The sequence below is a fragment of the Vitis riparia genome, chromosome 11 (genome assembly GCF_004353265.1).
Source record: "Vitis riparia cultivar Riparia Gloire de Montpellier isolate 1030 chromosome 11, EGFV_Vit.rip_1.0, whole genome shotgun sequence".
Lineage (NCBI taxonomy): Eukaryota > Viridiplantae > Streptophyta > Magnoliopsida > Vitales > Vitaceae > Vitis > Vitis riparia.
Window position 1 is genome coordinate 17516850 of NC_048441.1, and position 17501 is coordinate 17534350.

The 17501-nt window shown below is 34.4% G+C and overlaps 2 protein-coding genes across 2 annotated transcripts; both read left to right on the forward strand.

The window, feature by feature from the left end:
* Positions 1-1491: 1491 nt before the first annotated feature.
* Positions 1492-8607, forward strand: LOC117925246 (ATP-dependent 6-phosphofructokinase 3-like). Its single transcript, XM_034844202.1, has 13 exons — positions 1492-1944; positions 3252-3298; positions 3430-3469; positions 3823-3885; positions 3975-4112; positions 4335-4493; positions 4621-4674; positions 4858-4926; positions 5085-5214; positions 6510-6775; positions 7252-7300; positions 7381-7535; positions 8146-8607. The coding sequence occupies exons 1-13, from the start codon at positions 1699-1701 to the stop codon at positions 8347-8349; spliced, it is 1620 nt and encodes a 539-aa protein (XP_034700093.1). The 5' UTR covers positions 1492-1698; the 3' UTR covers positions 8350-8607.
* Positions 8608-12488: 3881 nt separating this feature from the next.
* Positions 12489-15916, forward strand: LOC117924566 (AP-4 complex subunit sigma). The gene is made up of 4 exons (XM_034843224.1): positions 12489-12710; positions 13502-13588; positions 15346-15414; positions 15552-15916. Exons 1-4 carry the CDS (start codon positions 12570-12572, stop codon positions 15684-15686), a joined length of 432 nt encoding a protein of 143 aa, XP_034699115.1. The 5' UTR covers positions 12489-12569; the 3' UTR covers positions 15687-15916.
* Positions 15917-17501: the final 1585 nt, after the last annotated feature.

The following is a 17501-nucleotide window of genomic DNA, read 5'->3' on the forward strand; positions in this document are numbered from 1 at the left end:
CCCTTGAATACGACCTTAACAACACTTGTACGTATGTATCACATCATCTTCCACGCCTGACTAAATGATAAAATACATAGCGGAAGGGGCATGGGGTTAACAGATTTAAACGTAGGATGAGCATAATGAAAATATTTTTATCAGACAGAGGGGACCACTAACGAGTTTTGAATTTGGTCTGGACGTGGATCCCATCGGCGGGTCCATGTTACTTTTTTTTTATAGTCGCTTTTTCAATGTAGGTGGCAGTCGACTGTTTTTTCACTCCCTGGTTTGAAGCCATTGTTTTATTGGGCATCCCTGAATGCCAAGAAAACCAGGGACGGACGCAGAGTTTTGGAGTCCGGTTTTGTCTCCCATTTATTTCGACTCCCGCAGATGGTCATGTTTTTATGAAGAGATTCGAGAAAAATGAGAAAAGTCTGTTCCCCTGCTTTTCTTTTTGCTGACCGAAATTTCAAACCTCTATACTATTTTCACTTTCGATTGTGGAAAAAGACTTGTCCCCCAAGTTTACGCCGCCAATTATAACCACTCCACGTTACAAGGGTCTAAATAAATAAAATAATAAAATAAATGTTTCATATCCAAGTTGCGTTATTGATTTTTGTCATTTTTTATATATATATTTTTAAAATGATGTATTCTTCTAGGAGGTTTGACCGTGATTTAAACATATGTTAAAATGGAAGTGTTTTTTTATAATTGAAAATTATTTTCAAAAAAGTGATTTTTTTTTTTAAATATTGTAATAAAAATATTACTAATATTAAAAGATATTTTTAAAAAATAGTTTTTAAAAATTATTATTTAAAAATATTAAAAACATATTAAAAATATTTTAAGTTTTTAAATAAATTTTTGTTATATAAAAATTATAAAACAATTTTTAAAAACTGATTTCAAAAACCATTTTTCATAATTATTTTCAAATACAGTTACCAAACAAATCCTTTACAGTCTTTTTATTACATTATTTATAATTCATTATAAAAATTTTAAAAATAAGATAATCATGTTTTAAAATGTGTGAAATAAAATAATTAATGCAAATAATTGTGAAATCATACTAAGATGAAACAATCAAACATATAAAGAATTCAATTCAATTCAAATAAAATTATTTAATATATTGATCCAACAACCATAATTAAATACTTATAAATGAATTTCAATAATTAAATGATAAAAAAAAAAATTGAAAGCATGATACAACCTTTTTGGCATCAAAAAACAACACATGACACAAAATATGAAATAAAAAATCATCGACAATTTTAATGTAAGGGGATCGAGTAAAGAAAGTGAAATAATTTTGAATGCATTGAAGACGCAAGACACAAATAGAAAGGAAAAGATTTTTTCCTTTAAAAAATAAATTTAATAACTTTCTAAATACAGTAATTTACGCTTTTACACAACCCAATTTATTTTTCCTAGATAATGAGAGAGAATCGGGAATATACCTTTTTTCCACTGGCTTCCGGCTGTCCGTGAACTCTCGCTATAACAAAGGCCCGAAGCGTAAGCGAAGTTTCGGCCTGTTGTTTCGGAAACATGTACCCGAACCGAACCTGAAAAGAGGTCTGCGTTTCAAATTTGGTTGGTCAAAATCGACATCAGCGTCGCCTCCTATAAATATGGCTGAGTCGTCTTCAGCTGCTTCAAAGCCGTCCTTTGATTGTCTGATTTTTTTGCATGGACTCCATTCATTGTTGTTCTTCAGTTTCTGCTATTAATTCACGCTCCTTTGATTCCTCTAATTCCAAATCTTTGACTTTGAATCTGCGCAACGGTTTCGCGTCTATTTCTAATCCCAAGGTCGGATCGTCGCGAGCTCCGATGGGAACTTTCGGTAATGCTCAGCCGAAGATCGTCACCGGCGATGCTGGATACGTGCTCGAGGATGTTCCTCATTTGGCCGATTATATTCCTGATCTTCCGGTATGAATTTGATCCCTTTCGCTTTTTTATTTTTTATTTTTTATTTTTTATTGAGTTGTGCCTCTATTTTTGCTGCTGAGAAAGCGGCGGAAAGGAAGAGGAAATGAGATTTTGAATTGTCTTTGTTTTCCGATTTTCGGAGAAACTAGACTCAAGTAGGCCAAGCGGTAGAATTGTGATCAGCTTACCGGAGGCTCTGATCAGTTTTCAACTTTTGATTCTTTTCCAGTTTTTTCTCTGCAACCAACGGAACATGAAGTTTCTGCTTTAATTAGTTTTTGTTCAGTTTTGATCTTGTCCTAGGATAACCGTAACCATCCAAAGCTGACAACCTTTCTTCACTTGAAAATTTTGTTTTGCTCTTTTTAAACTGATTTTAAATTTGTCAGCTTTGATAGAGTTCAAGTGTGTCCTGATGTTGCTTTGCTTGAGATGGCTTTTACGCCTTCTTCGAAGCCCAAAATAGGGGAATATGAATTTTCTTTTTCTTTTTATTTTCCTCTGGTTTCTCAGCAACTAAACAGAACGGAATTGTATAGACAAGGTTTGTTTAAGTAGCCCAGTTGCTTTACCCATGTTTCCTATCCAATGCACAGTTGATTTCAATATTAATTAGTTTATATGATGTTTGTACATATTTCTGCAAGTACTTATTCAAGTTTCAGAAATGATCAACGTTCCATTTGGGTTTTGGATGTAGATCTCATATTTTATTTAGCTATTAGCTGTTTCTATCAATTGGGAAATGCAGGAGTTCAAAGTTAAGATCTAGAATGTTTCTATTTTTTTTAGCAGGTTGTCTTCCCAGAAATATTTGCAAGTTTTTGGTAAGTAAAATGCCTAAAAGTAATTGAAGTCCCTTGCTGGCAAAGACATGTGCAGCTGCCATAGGTGTGAGATGCTTGTAGGCCTGACTTCTGCAGGTGGTTGCAATACACACTTTCACGAAGATGGTAGTTAGGGTTGACTCCTTTCTAGATGTTCTGGAATCTGATGGAGTCCTTAAATCTCGTGCAACATCTATTCCTGGTTATTGAAAATACATGGATGTAGGAGTCTCATATGAACCAGTGAATTCAACCAATAACCAAATCTATACTAGAACATCCATTAAAATAATGAATTTTGATTGGGGGCTTAAATACCAACCACAAATCAAAACCCATTTTACAGTATTGAAATTGTTTCTTTGTTTGCTTAATTCACTGTTTGGATGCTAAAACCATAATTTGATGTACTTCTTTGTTAATGCTACCTTATGGGAAATAGGCCGTGTCTGACGTGTCTCTGTTCTTTTTCTATGGCAGACCTATCACAATCCTTTGCAAGATAATCCTGCATACTCAGTTGTTAAGTAAGTTGATTTGGGTTCTCTAACCCTTGTAGCATATTTTTGTTTCAGTGCAGTTAAGTGCTGTAACATATGCTTCTGATTAATATTGATTAGAATTTATTATTCATCAAAGTAATGTTGGGTTTTTCCAGGCAGTATTTTGTCAATGATGATGACTCTGTTGCCCAAAAGGTTAGCATTTTTCATGAATTTCTTCTATTTTATGTTCTGTCTTCCCACAATATCTCCTTGTTATCTGAAAAAGAAATCATCAATGGCATATATAAATCTCAATTGAGAAAAAAACTTCCTTAATACTAGAAATGGTTTCAAGTTTGTCTGCTTAGGCATATATGCTGCCATCAACTGCCTTAGAGAGGTGATAGCAAACAAATGGTTTGAATAGCTAACTTCACCCAATTAAGTTGGTTCCCACATCTCAATGGATTGGATATAGCAGGGTATATGGGGACCATTTTATACATGATTGATAATGAAAATCATTTTTACTTTTATGTTTCCCCCTCTTTTGTCCTCTTTTGTAGATTGTTGTTCACAAGAGTAGTCCAAGAGGGACACATTTTCGACGTGCTGGACCCCGTCAAAAGGTAAGTCTTTGTTTGTTATATTCATGGAATTTGAAATGATAAAAGACAATAGGTTTTCTCTTAACATATTCTTTTGGGTTTTTTTCCAGGTGTATTTTGAGTCTGATGAAGTTCATGCATGTATTGTGACATGTGGTGGTTTATGCCCTGGCCTCAACACAGTGATTAGGGAAATAGTATGTGGCTTGAACTACATGTATGGTGTAAACAGAGTCCTGGGGATATCTGTGAGTTGTTACAATTTCCATCTCAGTATCATTATGTAGCATTTCCATTTTTCTATTGCAGTCCATTCAATTCTTCTTTTACATAAGGTGATTTGTTCTGAAATTCAGGTGTCCATGCAATACTGAAACTGCTAATACAAGCAAGAAATAATTATAGATCAACTGATTTTCTAATGCTTAATTTGGTGTATCTACAACCTGATGACACTGATGGATCTGTAGGGAGGATACAGGGGTTTCTATTCTCGAAATACAACTTCTTTAACACCAAAGGTTGTGAATGATATTCATAAACGTGGGGGAACCATACTTGGGACATCACGAGGTGGCCATGATACCTCAAAGATAGTTGACAGTATTCAGGATCGTGGAATCAATCAGGTCTGTAGACAATACTATTTCTTGTCCAAGTTATCTGAGTCACACTTTCAGAGTTTTGTGTATTTGCGACACCTGGGCACACCTCTTCAATGCATGGACGTTAGATTTATAGCTTTGTTGATCTCAGGTTTACATAATTGGAGGTGATGGAACTCAAAAAGGGGCATCTGTGATTTTTGAGGTAATTTTATTTGTAAAACTGGAATATCGTAAGTCATAGTTTGAGAAATGCTGCATATAAATTTACCAGTTCCTTTTTCTCTGTTCTCAGAAATCCTGCTGTTTATGACATTTCCTAGGCTATTTTTGGGCTAAAATGATATGCTGTAGCTGAACCCTATTGAACTGATTGTTAATTGTGCAGGAAATTCAAAGGCGTGGTCTAAAAGTTGCAGTTGCTGGAATTCCCAAAACAATTGATAATGACATTCCGGTACATCTCTTTGTTTCCTTAATTGCTGATTATAGGACCGGTTGGATATTACACCTGATTTATTGCATAGATATAAATTCAAAAACAATTTTTTTCCTATTTTTTATTGACCAATTCTCTTTTTAGTTGATTTTTACCTCCGACTATTGCTGGTACAGGTTATTGACAAGTCCTTTGGCTTTGACACTGCTGTTGAGGAGGCCCAACGTGCTATTAATGCAGCACATGTTGAATCTGAAAGTATCGAGAATGGTATCGGTGTTGTCAAGTTAATGGGTCGCTACAGCGGTAAGTTTCATGTCTTTATTGTCCATATGTTCATCTGCCTCACTTCTTTTAAGGCAGTCTTCATGTCAACAGCTCTTCTATTCTGAGAATGCATGGAGGAGCTTGCGTAGGAGTTAGGATCAAGTATTCAGCTAAACTCCCCACTTCTTGGAGTCACTTAGCAAATTCTTTTTCACTACACCAATTAATATTCTCGGAAATGCTAGAAATTGCTTGAACACAATCTAAATAGCTATAGAGTTAAAGCTCTATGGATGGCAAAATAGATTATGCCAGTTGTTCTGTCATGATGTGATTTACTCTTTATATGATTAACAATCAGTGTGACATATATCATTTTTAGTATAATTAATGTTATCTATTATGAGCACTGTCAAGTAATTTTTCTTTTAGTTTTTCATTTGTGCATAGAAACACTCTCAAGCATCCAAGAGGCTGTATCTAAGAAAATTAGGAGCGACAATTATGTTGTGCTGTGTTAGGAAATTACTCAACCAGGATACAACTCACTTAATGTTGTATCAAATTTTTTTGACATGGATAGGATCCATTTACTATATAATGGCATGATATGACCACCCATGTAACCCTTTCACTAAAAAGTCTCGAGTTGGTTTGAGTCATGTTTAGGTTGACATTACACCCAACATGATAATAATCCATTTAATACAACAATAAATCTTTTAACCTGTTTAATGCTTTAAATTTTCATAAAATTGTAATTTAACTTGTTTTGACAAATGATTTATTAAAAGAATATAATAAAATAAATGTAAATTATACTAACAATTGCACAACTATATGAATTAAGCAGTGCTTATGTGATGTGTGCCATAATCTCATCAAAATGATAAGATAACCAAATTTTTGTCATATATAGGTCAAAATATAACCATGCTAACATGATATGATAATTAAATAGGTTGAATGGGTGGAACCCCTAACACAAACATATGCTGTTCAATAAATAGGTTTAGTGGCTTGACATGTTTGCAATAAAAATATGATCAAAGCAAAACCTACTTCATGCCATTTTTTGAGTTGTTTTCACAAGTCATGCTAAGAATTCCCACCTCTATAAGAACAAGTAAGAAGTAAATATCTAAAAGTTGATAGCTCTTACCAATTTATATATGGTTAATCCAGTTAATTCCTTACAACCAATCATTATGGTTTTTCTTTTGGACTTGATTGTCTTGTCACTGACAGAGCTGTCCATTTTCTTTCTCCTATTTATGTTTCTGTTCTAAGTTTGCATTGCTCTCTCTACAATCTAAATTGGATTTGTGGTGCAGGGTTTATTGCAATGCATGCTACCCTGGCCAGCCGAGATGTGGACTGTTGCTTGATTCCAGAATCACCCTTTTATCTTGAAGGGCCAGGTGGACTTTTTGAATACATAGAAAAGCGACTCAAAGAAAATGGGCACATGGTTATTGTAATGGCTGAAGGTGCTGGTCAGGAACTTCTTTCTGAGAGCATGAGCTATGCAGACAGGCAGGATGCTTCAGGAAACAAGCTTCTCCAAGATGTTGGGCTGTGGATATCGCAGAAAATCAGGGTAGGGATTCTGACCAAAGTTGTACCATATATATAAAATCATCTACATTTATATGATTGGTTTGTTGGTGCATTACATTTATCTGTCTGCTTTTGTGCACATGCATTTTCAAGCTTACTTATCTTGAGCTTTTGAAAATGTAATTGAACTTAACAATTTTCCACATAATTTAATATATGTTTGTTGTCATTTTGGCTTTTTATTCAATATCTTACTGAAAGCTTCTGACTTGAAAAGAAATTCCTTCCATGGAGCAGTAAGGTAGTCCATGAAAGACTACACTGTTTGTTTGGGGAACTAGGATGGGAAGATTACTGCTTCCATTACAAGCCATATATTGCAAAAAGTTATGGTTCTTTTTTTTCTTTTCCTTGTTATTGGAGCAAGTTAATAAGTGAAATTTTTATGCTACAATCACAAGACTTGCAACTCATGGAATTTAGATAAATTCATCAGTTTAATTTCTTTGTTTGCAGGATCATTTCTCAACAAGTAAAAGGATGGGCATAACTCTCAAATATATAGGTTTGTATGCACTCTCTTTCTAATATATAGAAGCTGGGCAATGGCTGGTCTAACCAAGTGCTGCATTTTTTGTCTATCAGATCCTACGTATATGATCCGTGCTGTTCCAAGCAATGCATCTGACAATGTCTATTGCACACTTCTTGCTCAAAGTGCTGTTCATGGAGCAATGGCAGGGTACACAGGGTTTACAGTTGGGCCTGTCAATGGCAGACATTCTTATATACCTTTCTATGTGAGTTAGCATTTTCATTAAAAAAATTTATTGGTTTTGTTGAATAACTAAAAAAGAATTTATTGGTTTGGATGAGCATGGTAAAAGAAAAAGGGAATTGTTATCTCTCGTATTTTATTCTTACATTGTGTTCATATGTAACCAAAAAAAACTCCCTCTTCTTTGGACCCTTTTCGCACACTCTGTCACACACATGCCTACAGGGACACACACATGATCTCTCGTATTTTATTCTTAAATTGTGTTCATTTGTAACCAAAAAAATTCTTTGAATACAATGTTATGTGAGATTGCTTTATCAAAAAGCAAATAGAGAATTGGGTGTTTTTATTTGACAATTACTAGTGGTGTCCTTTTCTGCAACTGTGTACAACTTGACATAAAGGTTGTTTTTGTTGGACAAGGATCAAGGTGGGTAGGACTGTTAATGACTTTTCAAAGTTAGCATTAGGCAGAAGAAAGTTCAAAGTTCTGATTCCTTTTAAATGTATCCCCCCGCCTTCCTTCAAACAGGACAATAAAAGAAATGCTATATAAGATAGTACAACATTCTAGTAATAGGGAAACTACCACCTCTAACTGCTTTACTTGTTGGATGGTTGGTCTGCAGCGAATTATTGAAAGACAGAACAAAGTCGTGATAACAGATAGAATGTGGGCTAGGCTTCTGTCTTCTACCAATCAGCCAAGCTTTTTGAGCCCTAAAGACATTATTGAAGACAAGAAAGAGGAAGCACCGCAATCCCAGTTGTTGAATGGGGAGAGTGGTAGAGATGATGAGGCATTTGAGAAAGTGATCAGCAATGCATGTTGAGATTTGTACGGTAATGTTCTGTAGATTGTTACTGTTATTGCTTAGCTTGCAGTTCCAAGAATTTGTTATCTACTCTGAACCTTGATTCTATTGTTTTGGCTTTCATGAAGTTCATGTACTTAGTATAAAAACATGAAGTTCATGCCAAAAGTTAGTCCACTATATTTGGACATCTGTATTGCTGAGACGTAATATGAAAAGACAATATTTCCTTGAAGGCTTAAGTGCCTTTCTGGTGCCCATGTTTGTGTAGCTAAATCCCTTCTTAGCATTGGAATATTTATCTGAAAGTAATAAAATTCAGATTCAGAATATTAATCCCTTCTTGATTAATCGCAAAATTTGCAACTTGAAGGGTGGTGGGGGTCTTTGTGGATGAAAATGGAACCTGCATAAAATCATTGCTTTGATCTTATGCAGCCTCCTTTATTTCCATCTTTCCATCTCAATTCAGAATATGTCTAATTTCTGAACAAGTTCCTTGGTTTGTTGTCTTGTGATTGAAGCCTGTGATGGTAATCACATCTAGAGAAAAATTGGGATATATTCATTTGAGGCATCACTTCCTAACTCAATCATGTTTGGGTTATTCATCACTGTTTACTTCTATGAGAACGATGCAACAAAAGTTAGGAGTAGGATTGTTATAGGCACGGTCTGGATTTGGTTTTGAAAAGTTTAAAAACATCTTGTGTGTAATAATAGCTTCTATACATATCCAAATGGGTCCAAATTTAGGATTTTTTTTTTTTTTTTTTTTTTGGGTCTTGGTGATTTTGTAATTCGAGTTGTTTGAGACAAAGGAAGAATCTCAAATACAAAACATTATAGATGGAAGAATTTCATGAACTAAATTTTATTCAAAAAATATTAGATAAACTGAGTACAAATTCGGATTTAATAAAGATGTTTGGAATAGATAGAATGCAACATAATTATTGGTCGAGTCGAACTTAAGAGTTGACAACAAATGGTGCGCTAGGCAAGGCTAAGTAGTCGATCCACGCACTGAACTAAGCTTCCTACAGCAAAAGACACTCAAGCAGGAATTCACCCAAGTTTCGCATCCGATGAGCAAGTCAACCAACAAACCAATAACGACAAAGACAGCAAAGTCAATGCCTATAGATCCTACTCCGTGCTGATTGTCTGATGATGCAGTGCGTGATCGAGGCATAGGCTAGGGATAGAGAGGCTCGCTAATTACTGCTTGATGGCCACAAATGCTCTATCAAATTGGGCTGTCCAACCGAACTTTTAAGCATAGCATATTATGTTTAAAAAAAAAAGGGTGTGGAGAATGACAAGTTGGTTGACCATAAACAAAGAAGAGGGAGGGGGGAGCTTTCTTGCTCACCCATCCTTGGATGTGATCATGGGTAGATGGTTTGTTTACCATAGAATAAGGTGAGCACTCACAAATTTTGGTTGACTTTGGAGAGAGCTGCTTAGCACAAGCCAAGTTACTAAGGGGGCAATTGCTCCTATATGAACTTGGAATGTGTTCTTCTTGTGGCACAGTTGTTCAGTCATCTATAGTAGCCCGTTTGGTTGCTGGCAATGCTCTGCCTATTACACCTATATATCATAAGTTGATTCAAATGAGCCTCCCCATGGACTTATATAAAGCCAGGAAGCTTCTGGAGACTCCTAAAGTGGGAAGAGTGCGGAAGGTTCTAGAGATGTCTAGAGAAATCCACACAACTCTACACTATGGTGGAAGACATGAGAGGAGTCCACAGCCTTCTAGAGAATTTCAGAGGTCTCTTGTATACCCTTGTACATAGGCTTGTACCTAGAATGATGTAGGACATTCTAGAATATACTTGAGTTGTAAGGAACCCTCCAAGGTTCCAGAGAGTTCCATTGGTGCTTATAAATAGGTGAGGGCCTCATTTGGCCAAGACACCAAGTAAGTGAGCTTCCAAGCACTTGTAAAGGCTTTCTTGAGTTAATAAGAGCTTCCATTCTTTAAAGAGTTGCCTACTAAGCTTCGTAAACTTTTGAGTCGCGAGTGTCTTAGCCTAACAAGCTAAGCATTGGGGAGTAAGGCTGACTTAGCAAGATCAAGCGTCTTGACTGCCTAAGTGCCGCACGAGCTTAGTGAACGACTAAGTCCGTGACATATAGCTCACCTTAGAGGGCTAACCGAGGGCTTCTTAGATCAATGTTACTTTTGTAGAGTGGCTACATCCCTTGAAATGAGAGTGGAAGAGGCTGAAAGATTACTAGTCTCAAAAGTTAGAATCTAATTCTAAAACTTATGGGGTTTATATAGACTCTCTATCGGGTTTGAGCAACTTTGGCTCACCTTGGCTTGATGACACTTAATCTATCTTATTAAATCCTAATTAATTAATTAATCTTAATGATTAATTAATTAACTCAATTCAAATAAATAAAAAATAAGTAATCATAAAATCCTATATAACCTTATGCTTTTACCAAAATGTCAATATGCATATAAAAGATTAATTCTCCATAAATCCTTAAAACTTTTTATGCCAACAAAGAGAATATAAGAGCAAGAACCATTGGGACCTATAAGAATACCGGTTCCTCATATTTCAATTTTAAAGTAACTTAACATTTCATTAAAGAAAGTCCATTGCATTATAGTATCCTATGTTATTACATCTAAATAAGCATTTATCAAATCCAATTTAATCAATTTCTTCAATCTATGACCTGCTATCTACTGCATGCAAACTCTCCTTGAACCGATATTCGTAATCTAACAAAATAGATGTTATCATTCTCTTAATATTACTTTGCATTTTTTTTTTAGTCTCACATCCTTCTATCATGTAATCAATGGACATAATCTAGTTCATAAAATATATATGTTAAATTCTACTTAAGGAATTAGTGCGGCATCATAGATTTCTTGATCACAAGTTCTTTAAAGCATCTAAAGAAACACATTGTCTCAATCTTATGAGAAATCACGGTGTTTTTGTTAAAAATATCTATTATCATATGTCTTAGTTATCAAATACCCAATCCATAGGAAATATATAATCATCTCATGATTTTACCGATAGGTCAAAGCCATTGAAAACCTTAACACTAACTCAATATTTTCTTAAGGTTGATAGTTCATGTAACATAGTAGTTCGATAAAATCATGAATATTTGATTAGTTATTATTATGATTTCATTATAAGTTTTGTTTCATGTATAGTTATACACACTAATACACTCATTATGAAAAACTCATCTTGATGTCCATAAAATTAAATGAATTGCCTAAGTTCATAAAACGACTATGAACTACTTACCAACTTGTAAGGAATCCATGGCTTGAATCTTTTTATATAACTCCTAATATACCCAAATCATATATAATACAAATGATGTAGGCCTAAATACTCAAATAAATACAAACATTGATAGAATAGAGGAACCTAAAATCTCATTTGTTATATTACGTCTTGCTTTTAAGGGTTTTTATCTCAATAGCATTAATTTTCTCCATGTTAGAGTGAATGTTGTTACCATCAAAGGTGATGGATATCAAGGCTTCTTGTTCTCTTTCTAATAAATGATGTCAATTGTTAGTATAACATTATTCTCATTCTAATAGATGATGATAGTTGTTGGTATAACAGGACCTAAGACCAGTTGAATAGTGTATTTGGCAAGTTAATAACTTCCTTGCTAGGTTGGGTGGGTGATTCATTCATTGATTTGTAGTTGCGCCCACCTTTAACAATATCATTTAAAAATTAAAACATAAAATTGTTATTTAAAACATGGTTTGGATTTTTTGTTTCCTATTTATAAAAGAAAATTTTATTTCTTATTACGTTTTTAATTTATATAAATATTAAACATGTTTGTTAATTATATAATAAAAAATAAAAAGAAACAATTTATATAACTTTGTGAGGATAAAACAAATTACCACATATAATTTTTTTTTTCAAATTTAATTTCAAAATAAAAATCGAAAAGTAAAATTACAATCAAACTAACTTTACCTTAATTTACCCAATTGTACATGTTAGTGATAATATTCTATGAAAAAATAATCCAAAAATCTCAAGAATAATCAAGTTAGAAATTAGAATTTAGAACACAATTTACGAGCCCAATGAACAAAACGGGTCGGATCCGAATGCTTTATATATGGCGGATGGTACCCGTAATCCTTGACCTCCAGGCCAAAACCCTTTCCCCTAGGTTCTCAGGCAAAATCGAAGTGAAGATCAGCAAAAATGGGGATCAGATTCATATTGATGGTGAACAAGCAAGGCCAGACCCGTCTCGCTCAGTACTACGAGTACCTCACCCTGGAAGAACGACGCGCTCTCGAAGGCGAGATCGTTCGTAAGTGCCTTGCCCGTAATGAGCAGCAGGTCTTTATTTCTCATCCAATTGCTAGTTTTTTAAATGAATCCGTTTTAGTTTCTTGTTTCTTGTTTTTTTATTTTCCTGGAAACAATGTTTTGTTTTATCTGTGATTGATCCTCAGAGAATGGGATTTTTCTTTCTGGGCGTGTTAGGTTGCTTGGGTATAGAAAATTTCAACTCCGTGGTGTTTGAAAGTTCTTTGCTTTTTGTGGAAATATTTGCTTTTGTGAGTTGGCGATGTGAATTTGTGATTGGATCAACAGAACAGTTCCAATTCAAATTCCTCAGCATCAATTGGTGTGATAAGCACAACCCTAGTCAAAGTGTTTGGGAAGTGCAAGTAATCTTATCCGGCGAGGTCTTTTTCAGATCCAATTGTTAATTTTTGAATCGATTCTTTTTCAATTTCTTGCTTTTCCGAGGACTCAAAACTAGTGTTTTTGTTTAAGTCGTTATTGTCCTTCAGAAAATCAAGCTGTCGTTATTGTCCTTCAGAGAAACCTTCTGGGTATGTTTGGTTGCGGGGAATTGGAAATTTTTAAAAACTGTTTGTGTTAAAAAAATTTAACTTTCTGGATTTGAACCTTCAATTCAATTACATACACTCATATAAATCGACAAATTGATCCCGATTCTAATTCTGATGCCCCAGTTTGGTTCAATAAACAAAGCCTTTGGGGTGTCCAAGTGCTTGTTAAAGTGCACCTGTTGTGCTAATAGTTCTATTACGTTTGATGGCAAATGCTTCTGCCTTTTTTTTCTCCCTCTTAATAATATTTTCTGCATGTGTGAACAGTGTTCATTTGTTGAGCATCGGACCTACAAAATTGTGTACAGGCGCTACGCATCACTCTTTTTCTTGGTTGGAGTTGACAATGGTGAAGTAAGTGATCTTTTCCTTATTATGAAATGGTTCTTCACTCGAATCCTGAAATGCCATGCCACCAAAGATATAGTTTTTGAGTGCAATTTAGGTATAACATCTGAATTGTTTTGAGTTAAGGACTGCTAATTCCATCTGGCTCTAAAGTGCATGTCACAGACCCTCCATCTGTGCCACTGTTGGGTATCTGGTCGGTGTTTTAGTTTGTGCATTATGTGCTTCTAAGGAGTTTTGGAGTTGGCAATTCTCATCCACTTGAAAATAGTGGGGGAATATCATTGTGATAGGTCAATTTTTTAATATAATCATACAAAAGTTGGACAGTATAGTCTGATGCTTATTCATGCTGATTTAAGGTGTGAATTTGGTTGCTTGTTCTATAAGTTTAGAATCTTATTATCTCTACACTGAGATTTAGAGAAGGTGATATTATATGTATGATTTAGAACCAAATCCATAGGCACACTGGAATAATAGAACTGATCCTTCCCTGTTTTTAGTCGGTTCATATTTGACAGTAACACCTACTTTATCAGTTTTAGGACCTGTGTATAGTCGTTTATGCTTATGACATGTTTAATGGTGAATCAGTGATTGCCAGTAATTATAGTTGTCTCTTGTTCTAAACCTTGCTCCAAGGCTAAAAGGCTATCTTGTTGCGAACTAAAATTTGCAAGCCTAGAGCAATGTAAAATGTCTCTCTTGTTGAAGAATATGATCTCAGCCTACTTGCATTTTTTAGATGCTTTTTTGATCCCTTCAACTTGCTTAGTTATACTTGCATTTTGGGTGTGAAAGGGCTCTAGTAGAAAGCTTGTTCAGTTTAGGATTTGATAAAAAAATTTGGTGGCAATAGGGATGAAAATTGGATGTTGACAAAACAAAATACTAGAAAAGAGTTCATTTGTGAACAGAATTGAAAGTGTAATAAAATAACTAGGAGCAGATGATTGTGGCATGTACTCTCTCCTAGCAATTTATGAGAGCTTTCTTTTTACATTAAAACCTTGTTATTTCCTAGAAAAGTCATATGGCCTATGTTACATGAACATTTCATGATGTATGTATCTGAAATTCCTTCTGTTAGACACAAACCCAATAGGTATTTCCAACAAAGAAAAATAAGAACCAATTCCTAGTCCATTCTAAGTAAAGTTAGATTAACATCAGTTATTTGACTTTCAGTATAAACTTGAATTTGACTTTCAGTATAGAAGGAGATAAAATGGATATCATGTTATTAAGTTGTGTCCTTAGGTCCTAAGACCTTTGTGATTAAATGAATTTGGCTTCGAGCTCAACTCTCTGGTGGCGTTTGTTATGCCAAACCACACACACAACAACTGCCTTTGATGTGTGAGCTGAAAGGAGCCAAAGCCTAGGGTGTCATAAAACATGTCTTCTATTTAAGAACACATGAATAATGCCTACTTAAACCATGTGTCCACTTAAATAGAAACAAACTGTGATGAAGGATACTATTTAGAAGATCCCATTTGATGCACAGGAGTGAAAAGGTTAATAAAACAACAAATTAAAAATAAGATAAAATTGCAAGGGAGAATCCAATTGTGCACTTAAGGGAACAAAAATGATTGTGGATTAAAACCTTATTATTTATTAGCGAAGTCATTAGGACATTGTAAGCTGACCTTTTAGTGTGTATTACCTCAAATGACCGAGAGAGGTTCTTCTCTTCTTTATCTCAATCATCATGTGACATGTTTTTCTACATTAATTTCATTGGTTTTTTGCAGAATGAACTTGCGATTCTGGAGTTCATACATCTGTTAGTCGAAACCATGGACCGCCATTTTGGCAATGTGGTAAGTCTTCCCATGAAATGATCAGAAAGGACTTCTGACCTATCTTCCAAGTTTTGATCTTCCCCATTCTGGTCCATATAATACATGTCATGGTAATTGTTTCATTTCTTTTATTTCTTGTCTGTCTAAATTTGCAGTGTGAACTAGACATCATGTTCCATCTGGAAAAAGCGCATTTCATGCTGGAGGAAATGGTCATGAATGGGTGTATTGTTGAGACAAGCAAGGCTAACATTCTGGCCCCAATACAGCTGATGGACAAAGCATCATAAAATTTCCACTGCCAAGCCAGGAATTTCCCTCTGAATCAAGAGGCTTGGATCTCATTTGTGTTATTACCTTCTTGTACAACAAGCAAAAGACAGAGCATGAGTACAGTTTTCTATAAAAACGTAAAGATCATTTGTTGATTGAATAGATCATGTAGTAAAATATGGGTACTCAGATTGATTTGGAAGTGCCTAAACTTATTCTTTGGAAATTGATGGCAAGTTTCATGGAACTGTTAGAAAAATCCTTTGAGACAGCATTTTATGAACCCTAAGAACCATGTCTGGACATGGGGTGAACTGAGCTTAATAATCCTTGGGATACCGTAAAAGCTGGGTTACTTTTACAGTGCTTCTAATATTAATGAATGGTATCAATTTCTAACCCCCTTATCAGAAATTTCTCCTGGTTTAATTGTACTTATTGAATATGGAGGAGAGTTAAAACCCACAATGCTGAGATTCAGCAATGGTGAACGATATTTCTGTACTGGGTGCTGTAGGATTATTGTTCAATGTTAGTTCGAGAAAGGTGAAAAATCTGGATTTAGAGGGATATCTTAGCACTCTCCTGATGGTTCCAAAAGGGTCTGCCTTTCAAGCACTTAGGAATAGTTGGTTTGATTTTGTTTCATGCATGTCTTGTAGAGTGTTAGATCCTAGCTATATCAATCCAAGATAATCACCCTCGCAGGAGAATTGTATGAAGATCACTTTTTACAAATTTAAACTTAGAAAGCAAGTGACAATTGTATGTAATAATATAACAAATATAATAAAAAATAATTTGATATATATTAAAAGAGCAAGGAAAAGAGAAATACGAACTCAAGATTTTGTGGTGGTTCGATATAACCTCGTCTATGTCTACTCTTCTTAAATTGGATGGTGAGGATTTTACTAAATAAAATTCTCAAGCCTTCAAGCTTTTCACTTGGATTATGATTCCAAGAGAAGCCAAAGCTTGCAAACTATTATCTTTGAATTATGGTTCTAAAGCACCCTCTTAAGATATACTTCACTTCTGAGTAATTTTCACAAGATTACACTTTAATAGAGAATTGACTTTACAAAATCCTAGTACAAGTCTAAGCTCAAATGGATGTAAGGTAAACTAGGATTAAGGCACACTAAATGGATATAGAAATTTGAAAGCAAAGTCCATTGAAAAAACTCTTCTTTAAGACTCAAATAAAATTCTTTAAACTCTCTTCCATGCAAAATAGCAAGTTAGGAACCTTGAAATAGATGTTGGAAACCTAAATTAACCGATAAACACAATATGAGGTTGACTTGTCGACCAACTAATTGAACTAATACTAGTTGTTAGGTGGTAGAAGGTACAAAAAGCGACCATTAGGTCATAGGAGCTTTATTGTTCGATCATCAATTCAATCGATCGAATGAACGATAACCAGTTCAGTGAATAGTAATTGGTTGAGTCGATTTGATTAAATCTTGGTCAAACATACAAAAAAAATATGAAAAAATGATGTAAAATGACTTTTAATGACTCAACTTGTTTTGATATGAAAACTTAAGACTGAAAAACCTTGTTTAAATAATAAAATACATGTCAAAATATGGTTTGTATCCTTGAAACAATCAATCTCATTTTTTATAAAAGTCATTAAAAGACATATAAATGGACTCTATGATTTTTGTAACTTTTACATCTTTAAGCACAAAATCTTTCAAGAAACTTAGCTAGATAAACATAAACTCCTTATCATTTTGAGTATCTTTTTAACTATAAATGATACTTAAACAAAGGTGATTTTCATTTAGAAAGATTCATCATCCAATTTATAAAAGAAT